Consider the following 20,298-nt stretch of genomic DNA (forward strand, 5'->3'; position numbering starts at 1 on the left):
GCTTAACATAAGTCAACAGTGTGATGCAGCAGCAAAAAAAAGCTAACGCTGTTCTAGACTGCATCAACAGAAGTATAGTGTCCCGAACAAGGGAAGTAAGAGTATCACTCTATTCTGCCTTGGTCAGACCATACCTGGAGTACCGTATACAGTTCTGGGTACCACAGTTTAAGGAGGATATTGACAAGCTGGAATGTGTGCAGAGGAGGGCAACAAAGATGATAAAGGGTCTGGAAATCAAGCCTTATGAGGAATGGTTGAGGAGTTGGGTATGTTTAGCCTGGGTGAAAGGAGACTGAGAGGAGATATTATAGCCATCTTCAAATACCTATCGCATGAAAGATGGAGCAGATGTTTTCTCCTGCTCCAGACAGTAGGACCCAAACCAATGGCTTCAAGTTACAAGAAAGGAGATTCAGACCAAATATTAGGAAGAACTTTCTGACAGTAAGAGCTGTTCAACAGTGGAACTGACTCCCTTGGAAGATAGTGGACTCATCTTCATTGGAGGTGTTTAAGCTGAGGCTGGATGGCCATCTGTCATGGATGCTTTAGTTGAGATTCCTGCATTGCAGGGGGTTAGACTAGATGACCCTTGGGGTACCTTCAAACTCTACAGTTCTAAAATGTTTTGTTACTCTACAGCATTGAAAGGCAGTGTGGTTTAGTTGTTAGCGTATTGACCTAGGACTGAAGAGACTAGGATTCAAATCCCTGCTGGACCATAAGGTCCACTGGGTGCTCTTGGGCCAGCCACCAACTCTCATCTTAATCTAGCTCACAGAAGATAATATGGGGGTGGGGGATTCCTTTACCATGGTTTCCTTGGCAGAAAGGTGAGATATAAATGCACCAATAAACAGAGTAAAATGTAGGCGAAAGCAACCATAATACTACTGTTATATTTGATTGATTATGTTTGGTGCTTAGGGATTGTACCATAAGCATGTAATGTAGTTATGTGTGTTCAGAGGTTCATGAACCTATTCCAGATGTTACCAGTGAGAAAGAAGTGGAGGAATTCTGATGGAGCTCAGCTGTTTCATTCCCTGCTTAATGGCTTGTTTCAAAGAACGGTCTCTCGTGAGTGGTTTGCTTACCTAAGTCAGCTGGTTCTTGATTTCCTCTGTAGTCCCTAAACATGCATTCTTGGCTCATCTGTCAGTTGTCCCTTCAGGAGCCTTAATCTTGTTGTTTTAAGGGATCTGGAATGATTTCTAAGCTAGTGAATCAGTTCTTTACTGGTTGAAAATGAGCTGATTAGCTGTCCCCCACAATGTCTAGTTGTGGATTAAAAAATAATAATTGTAAGAGCCCCTCTGCTTTAAAGATCAACTCCACACAACCTGCCTTGTTCCGTGTCATAGTTACAGGAACAATTTATTCAGTCTTCATGATTTAACAAAGATTTTCACTTAATCGTAGACCATTGCTAATTTAACTCAGTGACTTGCTGGAACGTTACATCTCTGCCCTTTTATACATCATATATTTAATTAATCAAGGAGAGAGGCAACTTTTTATTCCACATTAGTTGCATTCTTCTTTTCTTTTCTCCAGAGATCCATCCACCAACAGCTGACAACTTGGGCCGAAAACCCTCTGAAGCAGAGGAGGATCTGTACAAGAGGTGAGATACACTTGCATCATAAGATCAAGATCCAGATTTCTCTGTTCTTTTGAGGTCATTTACATTGTGCAGTGCTACTGTTTCGTGGTTGGTGGGAACAATGCAGTGGACAGGAGAGTTGAAATTGTCTCCCGTTGCTTTTGTGCTACCGCAGGTCCAACCCAACCTTTAGGACAGAGGTGGAGAACTTGTGATCCTGACCAATATGTTATTGGTCTCCAACTCCCATCAGACCTAAGCAGCTTGGACAATGCTCAGGGTTGATGGGGTGGTTGTCCTGCAACATTTGTTCTCCACCCAGCCTTAAGGCAATGAAAAATTTCCTCACTCCTGGTATTACTGAGTATCAGAGTACTTGGGCATGTATGATCTATAAGATGGCATATTAAAATCTATTCCTGGGCGGGGGTGAGGGGGCGTAGTGGTGGTGTCATTGAACAGCTGAATGCTAGAATGATTGGCTAGAGCCAATTGTGTGTGCATCATCTTCTGATTGGATTGCTCAATTACATTTCTCGACCACTGTGCTCCAGAAATTAAAATGGTGACCTGGTCCCATGAGCTGGTGATTGTGCCATGTAGAGCGTAACTCTGCTCACTATGGTTCCGGCCACGAGAGCTGCATCTTAATTTGGGAGTCCAAAGGGATTTGCTGAGCCCTTCTTTCTCCCAACAGGTATGAGCAAGAGCAGGCAATGGTCCAAGAGGAGCTACTCCGACTGGCCAAAAGAGAGCGGGAGGCAGCCAACGAGAGTCTGAATGTGAGCCTCCAGCGGGAGAGAAATACCACCAATGAAGAGAAGCTGAAAGCAGCCCAGCTGGTGAGTATCACAAAAGCTTTTTTGGGAGGTTGCGCCCACCTCCTGGCCTTAAACGCTTCTTAAAAGTTTAGCCATACTTTCTTGGACTCTGACATTTAATTTTTGATTTCCTATTTTGTTTGCAGCTCAGCTTCATTTGTGACACATTGTTTTGTTCAGTTTTTTTACATGCTTTTATGATTTTTTATTGAATGTTGTGTTTTTATTTTTTGCAAACGGTTTAGAGATTTTTTTATGATACTAAGTGGTGTAGTTTGTTTAATAAACAGTTTAGTCTATAAACAGGCTTTTATTTAATTAGTCAGCTATCTATGAAATCTTTTTCATCTCCCCTTGAGTTGTATAACTCTAAGAAGAAGATACACTAAATAGGGATGGCTATTGGCCATGTGGACTATGGCTGCTGGGAGTTGAAACCCAACACCTGGTTTCCTCACCTCTTTTATGGCATCTTTCCTGTCTAATCTGAAAGGAGCAGTTTTGACAAGGAGTTAAATAAAAGAAGGGAGTGAATGTCTGAGGCAGGTGAAAGGTGGGTGAGACATCATGCCTGGCAGCTGCAGTGTTAGTGCTGTTACAGCTCTGGAGAGGTGATAATTTCTTTTTTTGTGAAATGTAATTATCAGGCTATTGTAAGGGGGGGGGGATCAGTGAATTATTTCCCAATTCAGAGCAATCTTGATTCAGAGAGTTGGCTCCACAGTTATGCAGAGTGCTCTTGCTTGCCTCTAGCCTGTGGAAATTCTCTTAATAAGTAATGAGAAGAAAGTTCAAGAAGAGGAGACACCTGCCTCTAAGAAAATTAAGGGTACCACTGATGAGCCATTTCAAGTATCTCGGTAGTACCTACAGTTTTCTTGGAGGCTGGCGGGCTTCTAAACCCTGCTATGTTACATTGTAAGAGGGGCTTCGAGGAGTGGCAAACATATGCAGTCCTGCGTTGTTTGCATCCATCTGTCTCAGGAGGCAATGGAAGAGTGTGCTTTTGGGGCTGAAGTCAAATCATTGGAGAGTTTCAGCACCTGCTGTGACTGTCATTCTGAGCTGTGTAGGTGTAATTCAGGCAGCAGAGTCAGAAAACAAGGCCACCTTTTTTAGACCAGAGAGAGGCCTTGAAATAAGCTGCCGCAGAGATTTGGCCCTTAGACATTGCATGTTAGAAGCAGGGAATATCCTTTCATTCTTTATAAAGTGCTCTGTACGTGGATGATGATGCTACTATATAAGTATATACCGGTAGATAAATAATTTCAGGGTACGAATCCTGAATTTCAGAAGTGCTTAATCAGGAGGTGGAGGCTACAAAGTGAAAAGTCACTTGCTTGGAATGTTGGAAAGTATGTTAACCTAATTTATATTAACCACGGCCTTAAGTGAAATACAGACCGACTAACATGGATTTGAAAATTCTCTGCTGTGAGAATTCCTAATGCAAATGAAATGGGTTTTAACTCAACACTGGGTAAAAAGCATTTTTCGTCCTTATTGAACAGTGTCCATGAATGCTTATTTGTATTGAGACACTGTTGGTAAGATGACGCTGAAGTTAATGAAAATTGGATGCATACATTATTCAGACAAACTAATGTTGGTGTTGCTCAAACCTCTTTCAAATACCCTGCAGTCATTCATTAAGTGATGACTTTGGCTGGGCTTTTCAGTGATTTGGAAGAAGTATTATAGAGCTGTCAGGTTTTTTTTGTGTGTGTCTGTATCTGTATCCGTGCTTTACAACCATAGTGTTTGGTCAAGTGGTTTTCACAGATTTTTACAGCAACTCAGATTGCAATCTGTAGAAGCTGAAAGAAACCCCCAGAAGGATGATCAGAACTTCAGTGTACATCATTTAAATTTTAATTATGTCAGGCTCTCTAGTACAGAATGTACTACTCAGTCTTTTTCCCCATAGCAAGACTGCATGCCCCTATTACAGTTACACAATGCTGGGTCAGGACTAGTAAACTAGTCATATTTCTGACAAAAGGAAAGTTGCTCCTCCAAAATGAAAATCTGTAAAAACCGCTGATTAAGGCACAATTCACATCTTGTGCTTGTCTGTTACTGCTGTCTATTTTAATGAGACTTGCCAAGACATTCCCAGTGAGTTATTTTTCAAAGATGAAAATTTATCCAATCTACTTTCCACCTTCAAAAGTCTTAAATTATGGTAAGAAAGTGTTCTTTACCAGTTCTCACGTTTCTGCTTTGCCGTGTGACCAAAGTCGTACCCTACATCAGGCCTGTGCAGAGGGGGGCAGAGGGCAGCTGAGTATCCTGGAAGGTGGGATATAACTGAATATAATAAATAAATAAATAAATAAATAAATAAATAAATAAATAAATACAATTAACGTGAAAGCCAGAAGCAGCAGGCATTCAGGTCCCCTTCTGCATAGTGGTGCGCTGGGAAAGAATGATATGTCAGTGGTCAGCCTATGGCTTCTTCTGAACTATTGGGAGTTGAAGGTCATACCATGTATCATTGGAAAGGTCACCCGGAGACACCCTGTGCCCTTGCTGTAACAGTAATTCAGTCATTAATACTCTCTCCTCGAACAGGCACCTCGGTTACAGCAGCAATATTCCTTCTTCACTTTGCCACTCTCGGGCCATAAATCTGAATACAATGGCCGTATATTTTAAACGATTTTGCTTTGATTGCGTTGAAAGCCATTTGGTGTTTAATCTGTGTTCTTTACGGTTTTCATCCACTGACTTTTATTATTATTAGTATCTGTGCAAAGCGATGGCTCGGTCTTACTGCCCCGTGTGCTTCCCTGGGATCGTAGAATAGGCTGCAAACCGAGAGTCACCAGACTTCTGGGCATAATTAATTACTTATTTCATAAAAGAGGCCCTTTGCTTGAAGACAGGCGGAGAAGGAAACTAGCTTGGAAGCCAGAGAAGCAGTGAGACTATATTAAGACACTCTGTGTTTCAGATTCTGTTGCTGATTTGGGGTAAAACTGATTTGGGGTACTTCAGGGTTCTCTTTCACAGCATTAACCATATAGAATACTCTTTTTGTGCCAAATGTAAAAATACAGTGCTCTGCAAATGCACTATAGGTTTAGTCAGGCTTGCCTATGTTCAACCCTGACCTTCCTCTCTGCCAATACTGAAAGGGTCAAGCTCTGTGCTTCAGAATCAACATTGCAAGTGAAGCACATCATTGACTTATATTTTCCTTTGGACTCTAAGGTGTTACTGGAAGGAATTTTTTTATTTTGTTTCCATGGTGCTTGAATAGATTTGTAAACTTATTTAGCAATGGCAGGGAAGTCAAAAGGGATGGTTGGTTGTCCCATAGGGGTTTTGGGAGAGAGTAGCCATAGGAGAGGGTAACTCATGAACTTTCACACATTTCTGTTTCCTTAACTGTCCAAACCAAAAAGCCCAGGCTCACAATAGGTTTAGAACTGAAGGGAGGTAGCTGAGCATGCTCTCCCTCCCTTTCACCCTGAGGACATCACAGGAACCTGATTTAATTTTATTTATTTGTTTCTTCGGCTGTTTTTTTTCTTTTTTAGGGCAAGGCCCTCACAAGGCAGCTTATGTAAGAGCAACAGTTGAATCAAGTATCATATTTCAATAAAGAGCAATAATTTGAAACAGCAGTCTCAAACATTTCACAGGCCAGCAACTCACCACTGTGAAATTGAGTAAAAACAAATCTAAAATGAGCAGTGATATATTATAAGCAACTACGTGTATGTTCCATATTTCCCCTGAAATAGGATTCCAAGATAGATTACAGAAGAAGAAGAAATCAGAAAAATAATAAAAACAATCAAAGGCATTCCAAAAACAAATATGATGATGGCAAAGAAGCAGGAAAGCTAGCTCTAAAAGCAATCTAAGAAAGACAGACAAAGTGATACAATTCTGTTTCCCTTATAAGAGCACTCACAGCAGTGAACTAACTAGGTTATCTCCCTCTTACAGAGGGATGTACCAGCATAAAAAAGATGTCCAGCCACTTCAGATAACCACTATTTTATCAAAGGAGAAGTGTGTGTGTGTGTGTGTGTGTGTGTGTGTGTGTGTGTGTGTATGAATGAATGAATGAATGAATGAAGGTCTACCAGGGATGTTCCTTGTTAGCTGTACTCAACGTAGGCTAAAGTCTAATGGGTTGGTTCCAAGTATGACAAAGTGGTTTGATTTTGCCCTGTGCCAGAGATGGAGAATCTATGGCCCTCCAGGTGTTGTTTGATGTCAACTCCCATCAGCCTCAGCTAGCACAGCCAATTTTTAGGGATGATGGAAATTTTAGTCCGACAACATATGGCTGACCACAAGTTCCCCACTTTTGCCCTATGTTTTCCTGTGAACAAAAAGGATTTGGGGGCTCAGGATAAAAGTGGCAAGCCATGTTCACCCCCTGCAGCAAGGACCCCTAGCTCCTATGTTGGGTTCAGGGCTCAAGGCAAACCTGCCCACCCCCCATGAGCCATGAAGACATCCACAGGAGCTTTCAGTGGGCAGGCCACATACTTTGCTTCAGCCCCTGGATTGCCAGCTCTCACTAGCGATGGACTTGTACCTAGATGCTGCTCTTGCTTGGAGCAGGAATATTGGGTCCATTTTGCAGCAAATGTATGGGGTTTCTGCTGTGGGTAGACTCTCGCCAAATCTGGAGAAGCCCACAATTCCTCACCGCCTGCGTCCACACACTCATAGGGAAGGTTTAAAGTAAGTGATGGGTTCTTGCTGTTTATAGCTGGTTGTCTAAACTGTTAGAAGGAGGGGAGAATCGGAAGGAAAAGAAATTGGGAAAAGGACAGCAGAAAAGCAATGGAAGGGGGGGAGGGAAGAAAGAAAGAAAGAAAGAAAGAAAGAAAGAAAGAAAGAAAGAAAGAAAGAAAGAGGAAAATGGCAAATGGGAAGAGAAAGAGAAAAGCTGTTGCTGAAAAAGTGGAAAAATAAAAGGGAAACAATGGCTCAGGCCCTCTTACCGTTGCTCAGAAAGAAAGGGTATTTAAAGCCTCCCCAGAATGCTTGTTGAAGGTGAATGTGTCCTGGACTATGACGCCTCAGGGACTTTACATAATATGCTACTCAGTCATAGGTCACTTTCCTTTCCCTGCTTCCCCATCTCTGTCAGGGGATAGCTCTCTCAGACTCCACAGATGCACTGTCTGACACTGAGGTGAGCTAAACATGAAGAAGCCTGGTGTCCACCTGCAAGGACAAATTTAGAAACTTTTGCTTTTGGTTAAACAGAACTTGCTGAGTTGTCTGGATCCAGAGCTGTGGTTAACAGTAACTCCGGTTTAAATAAGTTGCTGAAGAAACCACAGTTTGAAGTTGGCTTGTTTGGAACCATCCATATTTAATGTGGACCATAGTTTGTCAATCCAGACCACACCATTCCACGATCTGCAGTTGAGCAAAAGCAGAAACTGAAGTTTTGCACTGATGTCCAGATGCAGCTGGTGTGTAGTTCCAACCTTGGCCTACAAACCTGTGCTCAGTTCACATTCCATTGTACACAGTGTGGTGTAATTTTGTGAAAACACTCACAGGCCCGCAATGTTAGCCTCTCTGCTGCATCTGCTTCTTTGACTGTCTATTTTTTAGGGTGAAAGTCGCCTTAACGTCTAGATGCTGCTAGCACTTCTGTCTCCTACTAAAGAATACTTGTGTGGAAAGTGGTTTGGCTTCAGGTGGTAAATAGTGACCAAACATGTTCTGGATGTTTTATCTTTACGTGAAAATCCTGAGGTCTTCATCTGAGCATACCAAAACATTATCAGTAGCTAGTCAGTGTTTCCGCATTAATTTGTTTCTTTTTCGTTTTGCCTCCCGAAGCTTTAACAGCATTTTCAGGGTTCTATTTTGTCACAGTGGCCGGAGTGGACTACTTCAGAGTAACGACGCTACGCAGCTCTGCATTTTATTCTTTTATTGGTGCTGCGTATTTACAGTGCTTAAGTCATTGCTATTTACACGGAGTGATGTGGTGAGTCGGTTTCAGAACCTCCTAATGGCTTTTGGCGCGTCTTTCTCCAACACAAAAGCTTTGGCAGACCCATCCTCTTTCCCCTCCTCTTTCTGCGTAATTCCGGAGTTGGGGGGATGGGTCTCCCGCCCTTATTCGCCCCTTCCTGTCCCACCTGGGACCCTGGCTCCTCTACCTTGCCTGAGCCTCGGACACGACTTCCTGCTTCCCCACTGGAATCGGAACTCTCTCTGCTTTCCCCTGTGCTCGGGGATTGGCTTGAACTCAGGAGGGGAGGGACTTCGCGATATCCCCTGTCCCTCACATCCACCCCCCTCCCAAGCTCTCCTTCACCCCTCCCCAGGTCCCCCCCAGGTGTCGGTGACGACTGGAAGCCTAAGAACTCAGTGCTTTCCGAGCCCGTTGGTGTGAACACCTCCCCCCAGTCCTGCAAGCCCCCCCCTTCCGCCTGGGAGGACGGGAATCCCAAAAAGTCTGTGGCGTCAGAGCTGGTGGGGGTAAAAATGTTCTGCCAATCTGCTCCTTCCTCTGACTGGGTGGATCTCGGTGACACCCATACCTCATCCTCTGGTTCCTCAAACTCCGCTTCCCAGCGCCATGGTGAACTGCTCTCCCGTGCTTCCTCCCCCTCCCCCTCCCTTTCCATGTGCCAGGGCTTGGGTCTATGGGGAAAGAGGGCGTGAAATTCTTCTACCAGGAATTCCTCCTGTATCTGAGTGGCTGGGACCCATTCATTCTGGGACGGTGGAGCATCCTCCCATGCCATGAGGTACTCCAGTCCCCCCACCCCCCACCTTGAATCCAGGATGGCTGTGGCCTCATTGAGTTGCTCCCTGCCTTCCCTCTCCCCCCCTCCCTCAGGGGTTTGTTCGCTGTCTCGGAGCCTGCTGCTTTCCCTGTACGGCGACAGCAGCGATCTATGAAACACTGGGTGCACCCTCATGTCCTCTGGCAGTGCCAGCCTGTATGCCACCGGGTTGACCTGTTGCGTGACCGTGAAGGGGCCCAACCTTCTGGGCGCCAGCTTTTTGCATCGCCCTCTGATGGGAAGGCCCTCCGAGGACAACCAAACTTTGTCCCCCACCCTAATGACCTCCCCCGGTCGCCTGTGGCGATCTGCCCCCCTCTTGTACGCTTCCTTGGCTCTCTCCAAGTGTTCTCTGAGCTGCTGGTGCACCGTCTCCAGTTCCTCTGCCCAATCCTCAGCCTGTGGGCCTTCCTCCTCCTCCTCCCCCTCCCTCTCTGGGAAAGATCTGAGGTCACGCCCGTAATTGGCCTTAAAGGGCGACACCCCTGTGGAGACGTGCACCGCATTGTTGTAGGCAAATTCTGCCAGTGGCAGGCGATCCACCCAGTCCGTTTGCCTCTGGCTGACGTAACATCTCAGGTACTGCTGCAGAATGGCGTTGACCCTCTCCGCCTGTCCATTGGTCTGCGGGTGTCTAGCCGTCGACAAGCTGACCTCCACCTGCAGGAGGTTCATGAGCCGCCGCCAGAACCTGGAAACAAATTGGCGGCCACGATCCGAAATAACCCTTAAGGGTAATCCATGCAGTCTGAATACGTGATCCACAAACAGTTTGGCTGTCTCTTCTGCAGAGACCGCCCTGGCACACGGTATAAAATGGCACATTTTGGACATGAGGTCCACCACCACCAACACTGCGGTCTTGCCCCTGGAAGAAGGCAGATCTGTGATGAAGTCCATGGACACCACTTCCCACGGCCTGTGTGGCGTGGCTAAGGGCTCCAGCAATCCCGGTGGCGCTGCTCTGACCACCTTTGCCCGCTGGCAGGTGTCACAGCCCCTTACATAGTCTCGAACATCTTCCCTCACCCCTGGCCACCAGAAGTGTCTCATGACTAGGTGAGTGGTTTTGTCCCTCCCAAAATGACCCGCCGTTGGGTTGTCGTGCATCTGCTTGAGGACCGTACGTCTAAGCTGGGTGGTGGGCAGGTACAGTGCACCTTTGTAGAAAAGCAGCCCCCTGCGTTCTGCAAAGTCTTTTGCCTGCTCCCCCCCCCTCTCAGTTCTCTGAAGATGCGGTTGGCAAATTCATCCGCTGCCGTCAGTGCTGTGAGTTCTGCCTCGCTCACCACTGCTGCTCCGCAGGACCATGCTGACGGGGGGAAAATGTGCCTGGGTGCCGGTGGCGCCTCCTCCTCCATGTACTCTGGCTTGCGGGAGAGGGCATCCGCCCTGACATTCTGCTCTCCCGGGATGTAGTGTATGGAGAAGTTGAAGTTCGAGAAGAACTCTGCCCACCGTATCTGCCGCTGGTTGAGCACCCTGGCAGTTCTCCAGAACTCCAGGTTTTTGTGGTCCGTGCACACTTGGATGGGGTGCTTGGCGCCCACCAGGAAGTGTCTCCAGTGCTGGAACGCAGCGTGGATCGCAAGAAGTTCCCGATCAAACACCGTGTAGTTTCGCTCTGGCTGGGTCAACTTCCTGGAGAAGAAGGCACAGGGTCTCCACTCTCTGTTGGCGTCCAGTTGCAACAAAATGGCGCCCACAGCTTTATCAGAAGCATCTGTCTCCACGCGTAGGGGCGCGTCCTGAACCACGTGGAACAGGTTCTGGTCTGAGGCGAACACCCTCTTGAGGCTTTCGAACGCTGCTTGCGCCTCTGGTGTCCACCTGAACTTCTGCTTGCCTCTCAGGCAGTCAGTGATGGGAGCCGTAACGCGAGAGAAGTTCTTGATGAACTTCCTGTAGAAGTTGGCGAAGCCTAGTAGGCGTTGGGCATCTTTGCGCGTCCTGGGGCTGTGCCAGTCCAGGATGGCCTGCACCTTGTCCTTGTCCATCGCCAGCCCCTTGTCTGACAGCTTGTAGCCCAGGAAGTCCACCTCCTTGGTGTGAAACTTGCACTTCTCCAGCTTCACATACAGGTGGTTCTCCTTCAGGCGCTGCAACACCTCCCTGACATCTTTCACATGCTGCACTGGGTCATTGGAGTAAATAAGGATGTCATCCAGGAAGACCAAGCATTTCCTGAAGAGGAGGGACCCCAGGACGTGGTGCATGAAGGCCTGGAAGCATGCTGAGCCCCCTTGCAACCCGAAGGGCATCACCAGATATTCAAAAGAGCCCAGAGGCGTGAACATCGTGGTTTTCCATTCATCGCCTTCCCGGATCCTGATCAAGTTGTACGCCCCCCTCAGGTCTAGCTTGGTGAAAATCTTGCCCCTGCGTGCCGCTGTCAGGAGATCATCCACTCTGGGCATGGGGAAAGCCACTGGCTCTGTCACTGAATTCAGTCGTCTAAAATCCACCACCAGACGGCGCTGTTGCGTGTCTTTCTTGTCCACCCAGAAGACCGGGCTGCCCCCTGCTGCCTTGCTTTCTCTGATGAACCCCCGCTTGAGGTTCTTGTCGATGAAAGCGCGCAGATCCTCCAGTTCCTGGTCTGACATGGCGTACAGCTTGGCTGGGGGTATAGTTGCCCCTGGCACCAGGTTGATCTGGCAGTCAAAAGGCCTGTGTGGGGGTAGGTGGTCGGACTCCGCTTCGCTGAAGACCTCCTGCAGGTCCCAGTACGGCTTGGGTATCGCCTCACCCCCTTTGACGTGCATGGTGGCCACCGTGGCTATCGGAGGCCCCTCCCCTGGTTGGTGCTGCATGCAATGTTCCAGGCAAAAGTCCGATCCAAAAGTGATGCATCTCTGGTGCCAACTGATGGAGGGGTCGTGGCGCGCCAGCCAGCTCATGCCCAAGACGATGGGGGGGTCTGAGATGATGGTGACGTTGAATGCCAGTGTCTCTGAGTGCCTTCCCACCGTCATTTTCATGGGGGGGGGTTTGATGAGTGATGGCCCCTCCCAGCAGCTCTCTGCCGTCAATGGTCGCCACGTGCAGAGGAAAATCCAGCTGCAGAAGCTGGATCTGGTGCTCTTCTGCAAAGTTCCTCGAGAAGAAGTTCGCTGACGCCCCACTGTCAATTAAGGCGAGGACTGTCAGGGGATAGCCATTTGGGAGCGTGAGCGTCACTTCTAGAACCACTCCTGCTCTGGGAGCGGTGGGCTGGCTCTGCTCCTCTCTGTGCGGGTGGGTGGGCTGGGGCTGTTGTCTGCTGACTGTGCCTGGCTGCTGCCCCTTGTCTCCTGCAGCCAGGCTTTCCCGTTTCCCTGCTGTGGTGCTGCGTCAGTGGGGGAGGGCACAACCGTTCCCGCCTTTCCTTGCCACTCCCTGCGATGTGGGCAGTCTCTGACGAGATGCTGGGGGGAGTTGCAGAGAAAGCAATTCCCACCCCTTCCCTCCTTGCGTCTTGGCGCCGCTGGGGTTTGAAAAGCCCGCGCGCGCGCGCTATCAATCTGCATGGGTTCCTGGTCCTGACTGGCCCCAGGCGTGGCTTGAAAGGGTTGTTGGGGGGGTGGCTTCTCCTGCGACCGTGGGAACCAAGCCCGCTTTGCGCGCGTTGCTTGCTTGTCGCTCCACCGGGATTCCTGTCTCACCCCCACCGCCAGAGCCGCTTTGCTCAGCTGATCCATATTACTGGGCTTTGGACCTCTCGAGAGCTCATCCTTCACCTCCTCATGCAACCCCAAGTAGAACGCCGCTTGCATTGGGGGTGACTCTAGTTCCCACCCCAATCTGTGCACCAGCATGGTGAATTTCGCCCAATACGCGCGAACTGTCATATTTCCTTGGCGTAAATTGTGAAGTTCCTCCTTAGTCTGGTCCATATGACTATCGGACGAATACATCGTTTTCAAACCTTCTAGAAATAGTTTGATATTCTTCATGCAAGGATTCTTTGTTGCAATTAACGGTCTTAGCCACTCCCTGGCTGCCCCGGTAAGGTGCTCCACAATAAACGCTACCCTGTGCTCATCATCAGGGAACTCATCGTGGTGCAGCTCAAGAGCATACACAATCTCAGTCTCAAAGCCCTGATATTCCTTCGGGTCTCCATTAAACTTGCTTACTAGCGTCCCGGCTCTCCTTCCTGGCAGCACTTGGACTTGGGGTGCCCCTCCCGCCTTGTTTTTCTCTGCATCCAGCTTGTTTTGGAGGTCTACCACCACCGCCCTTAATTCCTGCTCTCTTTCCTGTAGCGCTCTCACCTGTTCCGCAAGTTGTAGCCGGTCGTCCTGGACCTTCTTAGTCTCTTCTTTAGCTGCCTTCAATTCCCCCTGCGCCTGCAGCGACAGCTGCTGCAGTTCTTGCTGGGCTTGCTCCGCGATCTGCCGCCATCTCTCCGCCTCTGACACGCTCATCCCGGCAACTCCAAAGTAGCCCAAAAAGGATTAGGAGGTTGCTGTCACAGTGGCCGGAGCGGACTACTTCAGAGTAACGACGCTACGCAGCTCTGCATTTTATTCTTTTATTGGTGCTGCGTATTTACAGTGCTTAAGTCATTGCTATTTACACGGAGTGATGTGGTCAGTCGGTTTCAGAACCTCCTAATGGCTTTTGGCGCGTCTTTCTCCAACACAAAAGCTTTGGCAGACCCATCCTCTTTCCCCTCCTCTTTCTGCGTAATTCCGGAGTTGGGGGGATGGGTCTCCCGCCCTTATTCGCCCCTTCCTGTCCCACCTGGGACCCTGGCTCCTCTACCTTGCCTGAGCCTCGGACACGACTTCCTGCTTCCCCACTGGAATCGGAACTCTCTCTGCTTTCCCCTGTGCTCGGGGATTGGCTTGAACTCAGGAGGGGAGGGACTTCGCGATATCCCCTGTCCCTCACATATTTTAAAATGTTTTGCTGTAAAAACTAGATAAAAATGAGGTGGGAAGCAGAGATTTTCACTTAATTGTGTATTCTTCCAAATAGCTAAGACTTGGTGTACAATATTTAATACTGTGAAGCTTGCAGTTTAATTGGAGGCAGTATGCCTCTGAATACTGGTTGCCTACTTTTCCCAAGTAGGAAAAGTGCTGCTTGAGGGCTTCCCATAGGCATCTGGTGACCCCTGTTGGAAACAGGATACATGGCTAGATGGGTCTTTGGCCTGGTCCAGCCGGGCTCTTCTTAATTTGGGAGGCATGCAACGGCTGCTTTTCATATTTTCTGATAGCTGCAGATAGTTCCAACTCCTGTCCAATCCAATGCTTTCTTGTGTTGTGAGAATCTCTTGTTTGCCTTCCAAGGTTCTTGGACACCTTCTTTTTTGAATCCCGCCTTGCATTGTGTTGAGGATATGAGCATGGGTGAGCTTTGCGTGTCAGTAGCAGCAGCTTTTTAGGCCTAATGGGTTTAAGCAAAACCTTTGAAACAAATCAGTGAGAGAAGCGGGAGGGAGGAGAAATAAACGCGATTAAGCAAAGGCATCTCATTATGACTCTAGAAAAGAAGGATTATAGCCTAGAAAATAGGCGGATATCATTTAGAGAGGGGTGTGTGCATGACGGTGTTATTGGGATAGAGGGAGAGCAAATAGAATAAATGAAATTAATACCCTGAAAAGAAGCATTACCCGGAATTAGGAATTGGTCTAATGTGATTTGCTCAAAGCTCTGAAGTTCTTATCTCATTTAATCCCCTAGGATAATAGCTTTGTCAGATGTATTGACCAAGAAAGCCCTCTAATTTCCCCTCCCCCCATTTTTGGGTCTTTCCCAAAAAGTAATTTGGGTGCTGGGAAAGTTTCATAACTATCCTAAGGGAAGGAAGGTATTGGGTCACCTGTGGAAAGTAATTAGACTGAAGCAGAGTAGTGGTGTCACCAGGGAGTTTGCTGATTGGTTTTTTGTTGAACAGAAATCTTTCCTGTGGCTGCTGAAAGGTTTCCCCTAGTCTTTCTCACGAGGAATTAGAATTAGACCATTGCCATGTTATGGGTGGTTAAGTTTGTTGGCAGCATTTCAGGAGCAATCATATTGGTGTGTTTTTCTTCGTCTAAAGCTAAAGCTTCCTTCATATCGCTTTGGGAAGCTATTGCATGGAATATGTGCTCCCTTTTGGCTTCAGTTGGTTAGGAAACACATAAGTTTTTGAATTGCATAGAATTATTCAACTAGGAGTATGGCAAAATGACTAATTGTGTTTGCTGTGAGAAGAAGCACACTGGGTGGCAAAAATGAATATTTTAGTTTTTATGTGATGGATTTGTGGTATGCTCCTTCCCCATAGCCAATCCAGAGTCTCTGGGTAGCCCCCCCCCCAAAAAAGGCCTGTGTCTGTACTGAGCCAGCACTGGGAGGTGACTCTTGATCCTCTCCACCTATCCTGAACAGCAAAATGAGCATCTTCCTGCTCAGTTCTCTCCTGACCATGACAGTTGCAGCTCAAAGATTGGAATGATTTATTATTTTTATCCTACACAAAGTGGCTTACAAAATGTAAAAAAAAAAAACCCCACCTTATTAGAACAAGAAAAAATGTAGAAATACACCATTTAAGACAGCAGCAGATTAAAAACCAAATCCAGAATATCAGATTGAAAACCAGGTGCAGCAAGTAGTTGCACAATTTTATTGGTATTGACCCATTTATTAGTATTAGTATGCACTAAGGAAAAGGTTGTTGATGTGGGCATAAAACTGAACAATTTGTGGATAATATTAATGAAGGATGTGAATTTTACCTCCTTCACATGAGAAATATAGCTGGCGCGTCCATTTAGCGAGATGTTTCTCCATTAATTGGCATTCTTTTGTGGGGAGATCTGAATAACTAATGAGAATGTCGCCTTGTTTTAGTTGCTGATGCAGGCCCCAGTTTCTTATGAACTGCTGAGGTTGTTGGGCAAAGGGGTGACGGCAGCATCTTTCCTGATTAATGGCTCGCATATTATTTGAAGTGCGGTATGGAGGACCTGAAGAAGCTGCCAGCCTTAGGCTATCTAAGAATGAAGCCAGGTAAAGTGAACTCATGCCTACTGTAATTACAGGCTCTGAATGAGGACTTCCATGCCTCTTGCGCTGGCCTATGGTACACTGGCTGGTTGCGACATTCCCCCCTCTATGTTATGCCAGCTAATGAGAAGAGAGTCCCCTTGGGCGATTGCTGGGCATTTCTTCACCCTGGCAGCTGTAATTTGCAAGCTGATTGATTCACTAAATCATATTTTTTTTTGACCAGGTGCCATTCTGAAAGGCAAAATTTACTTTCACACAGCTCAGTTATTTTCAGCAGGTCAAAACCGCCTGTTAGCTTAACTAAGGCAGCAGCTCGCATCCAAAATGTGTAGGGTTGGTTCACGTGGAGTGATCATGAGAGGGAGAGAGGATTAAATAGTGCTAGGGACAGGTGATGTTTCTTCCAGTAATAAATACAGGAACCTTTTCTTTTTATACCTGTATATGAGAAAATCCCCATGGGTTTGGAACATTTTTTTTAACAATACATGACTATAAGATGAGCCACGCAAATAATGTGATTCTCCAAAAAAGATCTATATGAGATTCAGAACTGTGTCGTGTGCAAATTCCTGTTACAGCTACTAAGACTAATTCAAAGTACAGTCGTACCTTGGTTGACGAACTCCTTGCAACTTGAACGTTTTGGCTCCCGAACGCTGCAAACCCGGAAGTGAGTGTTCCGGTTTGCGAATGTTCTTTGGAACCCAAACGTCCGACGCGGCTTCCGATTGGCCTCAGGAGCTTGCTGCAGCCAATTGGAAGCTGCTCATTGGTTTCTGAACATTTTGGAAGTCGAACAGACTCCCGGAATGGATTCTGTTTTACTTCTGAGGTACCACTGTATAATAGAATTGTCCCCTTGGATGCAATAACGCAACCCTGCAAGTAAATCTGAGCAGGTAATATCCCACCTGTTCATACATATCAAAGTTATATTTGACACATTGAGCCAGTAAGACTGAATTGTTTCCACCGAAGTTTCCACGATGGTTATTGTTGGAAGCAATTCTGGTGTGCCAGGGGCAGCCAGGTGAGAAGGTTTAAAGCCCGAAACAATGCACAGTGATTGTCGCGCATTGAAAGGAGCAGGAAGCATGTTAATTTTGCTGAGCGGAGGAGGGAGAGGAGTTGGGCTAATTGTGTGACAATTACGGAGAGACCGTTTCCTTCCATTCCCCCGCTAATGAGCTATCCTTGCGGTTGGCCCTTTCTGTCATGGGAGTTGGGCACACTTCAGTGTTCTTTGTATGCAGCCTCTTAAACATTTAAGGGATCTATTAGGATGAAAAGTGCTCAGGCGGTGTTAAACGAGCATGCTACGGCAGGCTTTGCTTTAGTGCAAGCGCAGTGCTGTCGGCCCTCATTATTAGAGGGCTCCAGCAAAGGATGGTAGTGAACAACTTCAGATCCATGAAAACAGCTTGATTGTCAAAGGAAGAGCTGCTGGGGAAGGGGAAATACGTGGGGGTGGGGGGCTGAGCTTAAAACACGGCCTTAATGTGCCACAACGAACCTGAAAAAATTAAAAACTCAGCATATTTTTCCCCTCTTGCCCTAGGGGAAAGCAAAGGCATTATCTGGCTGAGGATAAGAGGCTGCCACTCCAACTGCCTCTGTGCTTTTAATTTTCCCAGCTACAAAGAGTGTGATTTGTCAGACATCTGTAGCAATCTTTCTTCTTTGCCTTCGAAAAAAAAACCTTCGGAGTTCTGCTGCTCTCATCTCCTTTTATCTCCTGACTCTGAAGGTTAATTTGTGTTTGGAGGGTTTGTGCAGATTTCAGCAGCTGATGGTCTCGTGAGCTTCCAGTTTTTATAGCTGCCTGAGCTGGAGGATGCTACGGTATCTCTGGGCCTCGCCACCTCCCCTCCCCTTCTAAAAAAAATCATAGAGCTGGAACAGACTGCTTCTGGAGCTCTCTCATTTACTTGAAGTTGGCCTCCTCTGCATATGTCTTTGATTGCAGTTTTCACTAATTTCTGAAATCGGCTGTCAACAATTATACAGGGTCTTCTTAATGAGTAAAATGTACGTGGTCTGTTTTGGAGGGCTGCAATTTACTTTACCTATGCCTGATAAGGGAGCATTATTGCATCCCAGGGTAGAATTCTGCAACATTTCACACCATGGTTTCCAGCTATTTTATTTTATTTTTATTTTAGGAATTTATAAACTGCCCTTCATCAAAAAAAAATCACTGGGCAGTTTGCAACACAGTAGCATAAAAACATAATGTAAATAGATAACATAATATCCATAAAATGTAAAAAATACAGAACAGCTACATGTATATAATTCATAGTAAGGAATTCTTAAAGATAGATAATATTAGATAATGCGTAATAGTACATAATGAGCAATACATAATAAGCAGCAGTGTTAAATTATTCATAATGTCAATAAACTCCACAATTCAAGCCCTGTGAAATACAAGAACCTAATAACATAAGTTAATCAAGAAACTGAAGATGTCTTAAGAGTTGTAACCAACCTGATTTTTAGTGTAAAAGGGACAATGCAGTCCTCAGTTCAACACAGCTTTCTTTTGGAAAATTCCTATACTAATATAATTCAACTCATAGCCTACCAAAAATAGTTTAATGTGCATGGGTATGCAGGTATGCAGAAAGGGGTCTCATATTTGGGGGTATTGTGAAAAACTCTTCTGTGCGCTAGACCCATAGCCTGATGGATGGATGCAATTATGTATGTCTTCCCTCAGCAATAAAAAACAGATGTGATGTTCAGTGCATGTAAGTTGCTTGTTTTTCAAAATAGTTGCTTCTCAAAATAACAGCTGAGGGGGACATGCAAGGAGGATTGGAATTGTGGGATCAGCTGAGGAAGATAGTTCTGTTCTCTCCATTCCATGATACCAGTGAACATTAACACACAGAGAGACATGCACACACACACACACACACACACACACACACACACACACACACACACGACTGCTCTTAGCAGCTTTCATTGGTACCTTTAATATCTCTCTCTGAACGTGGCTCCCTCTGGGCATACGTGGAAATTGAACAGTGGCTTATGTGCCAGTCTTGCTTTTCTGTTGGTCTTTGGTCAACGGATTTCTTTATATTTTTAGAAGCGCTGCACCAATGTACTGTATGTGCATTTTAGCTGCTGTTCCATTTGGTCATTGTTACAACCACCACGACCTTTTGTTAAAAGGAAATTTAGGGATTAGAGTGAGGCTTGTTAGGGATTCCTCAAGGGGGCAGCCAATTGTCATTGTGTAAACCTGGCTTCTTTAAACTAAGCATTTCATTGTGGATTGATCCACCCGCACATCTAAAAATACTAATGTTTTCTTCTTTCGCTGATTCAGAGGCAGGGAGTTTCTGAATAAGCTTCCTCCATTAGCCTAGAGACTATTGCTTCACAGCACTGCAGTGTCATGTGAATGAACTTTCATCATGTAACCGGGCATCCCTTTCCTCTTGTTTTTCCCCTACACTCCACTATATCTGCTCTGGAGGTTCCCCCTATCTTCCCAAACAAATGTTAGGGGCACACAAGGAGAGGAATGGGAAGTCCCATCACATGAGTGGAAGTTTGTTGCTCTTGCACATGGACACTGTTGGATGAAACCCCATGGCCTGGAAGTAGAGATTTGTAAAGGAGCCTTTAATTAATTATTGTTTTTTGCCTCCTGTGCTTTCTTTCCATTGTTGTCTAGTTTATTTTTACAGTGTGATTTCTGCTTCTGATGAATACTGCATGAAAGCCATAAAGCTGCTCAAGCCTAGCTTGGGAGGTGTTCCTAAAGACTTCATTGATGCGATGGCTCATTCTTATTTCCTGCCCTTCCCCTGATTAATGGATTCCTTTGGGCCTTTTCCATACACTACATGGCAGCACAGCGCAGCCCCCTGATGAGCCCATCTTTGTGAAAGCATGTTAATGAACCTGAGCTTCTTGTTTTCACACTTTAGGTTTTTAGTGTATATTTAAGCTAAAAAAGAAAATCACACTTTGCAAAGAGGCCATTCATTATTTGTTCTCAATTGCCTGTCCTGTTCTGTTGAACAGTTCCACTGTACCTGGAGCTTTTTTAAAAAGCC

General features: G+C 46.2%; 1 protein-coding gene across 4 annotated transcripts in view; it reads left to right on the forward strand.

Moving 5' to 3' along the window:
* The window catches only part of CHCHD6 (coiled-coil-helix-coiled-coil-helix domain containing 6), a 212,064-nt gene that overhangs the window by 10,196 nt on the left and 181,570 nt on the right, over positions 1–20,298 (forward strand). For all 4 annotated transcript variants that reach the window (XM_060271405.2, XM_088662345.1, XM_060271406.2 and 1 more), the window contains exons 3-4: positions 1,561–1,630; positions 2,307–2,451. In XM_060271405.2, the coding sequence (XP_060127388.2) occupies positions 1,561–1,630; positions 2,307–2,451 (215 nt within the window). The remainder of the gene's footprint in view (positions 1–1,560; positions 1,631–2,306; positions 2,452–20,298) is intronic.

The sequence above is a fragment of the Zootoca vivipara genome, chromosome 2 (genome assembly GCF_965207765.1).
Source record: "Zootoca vivipara chromosome 2, rZooViv2.hap1.1, whole genome shotgun sequence".
NCBI lineage: Eukaryota > Metazoa > Chordata > Lepidosauria > Squamata > Lacertidae > Zootoca > Zootoca vivipara.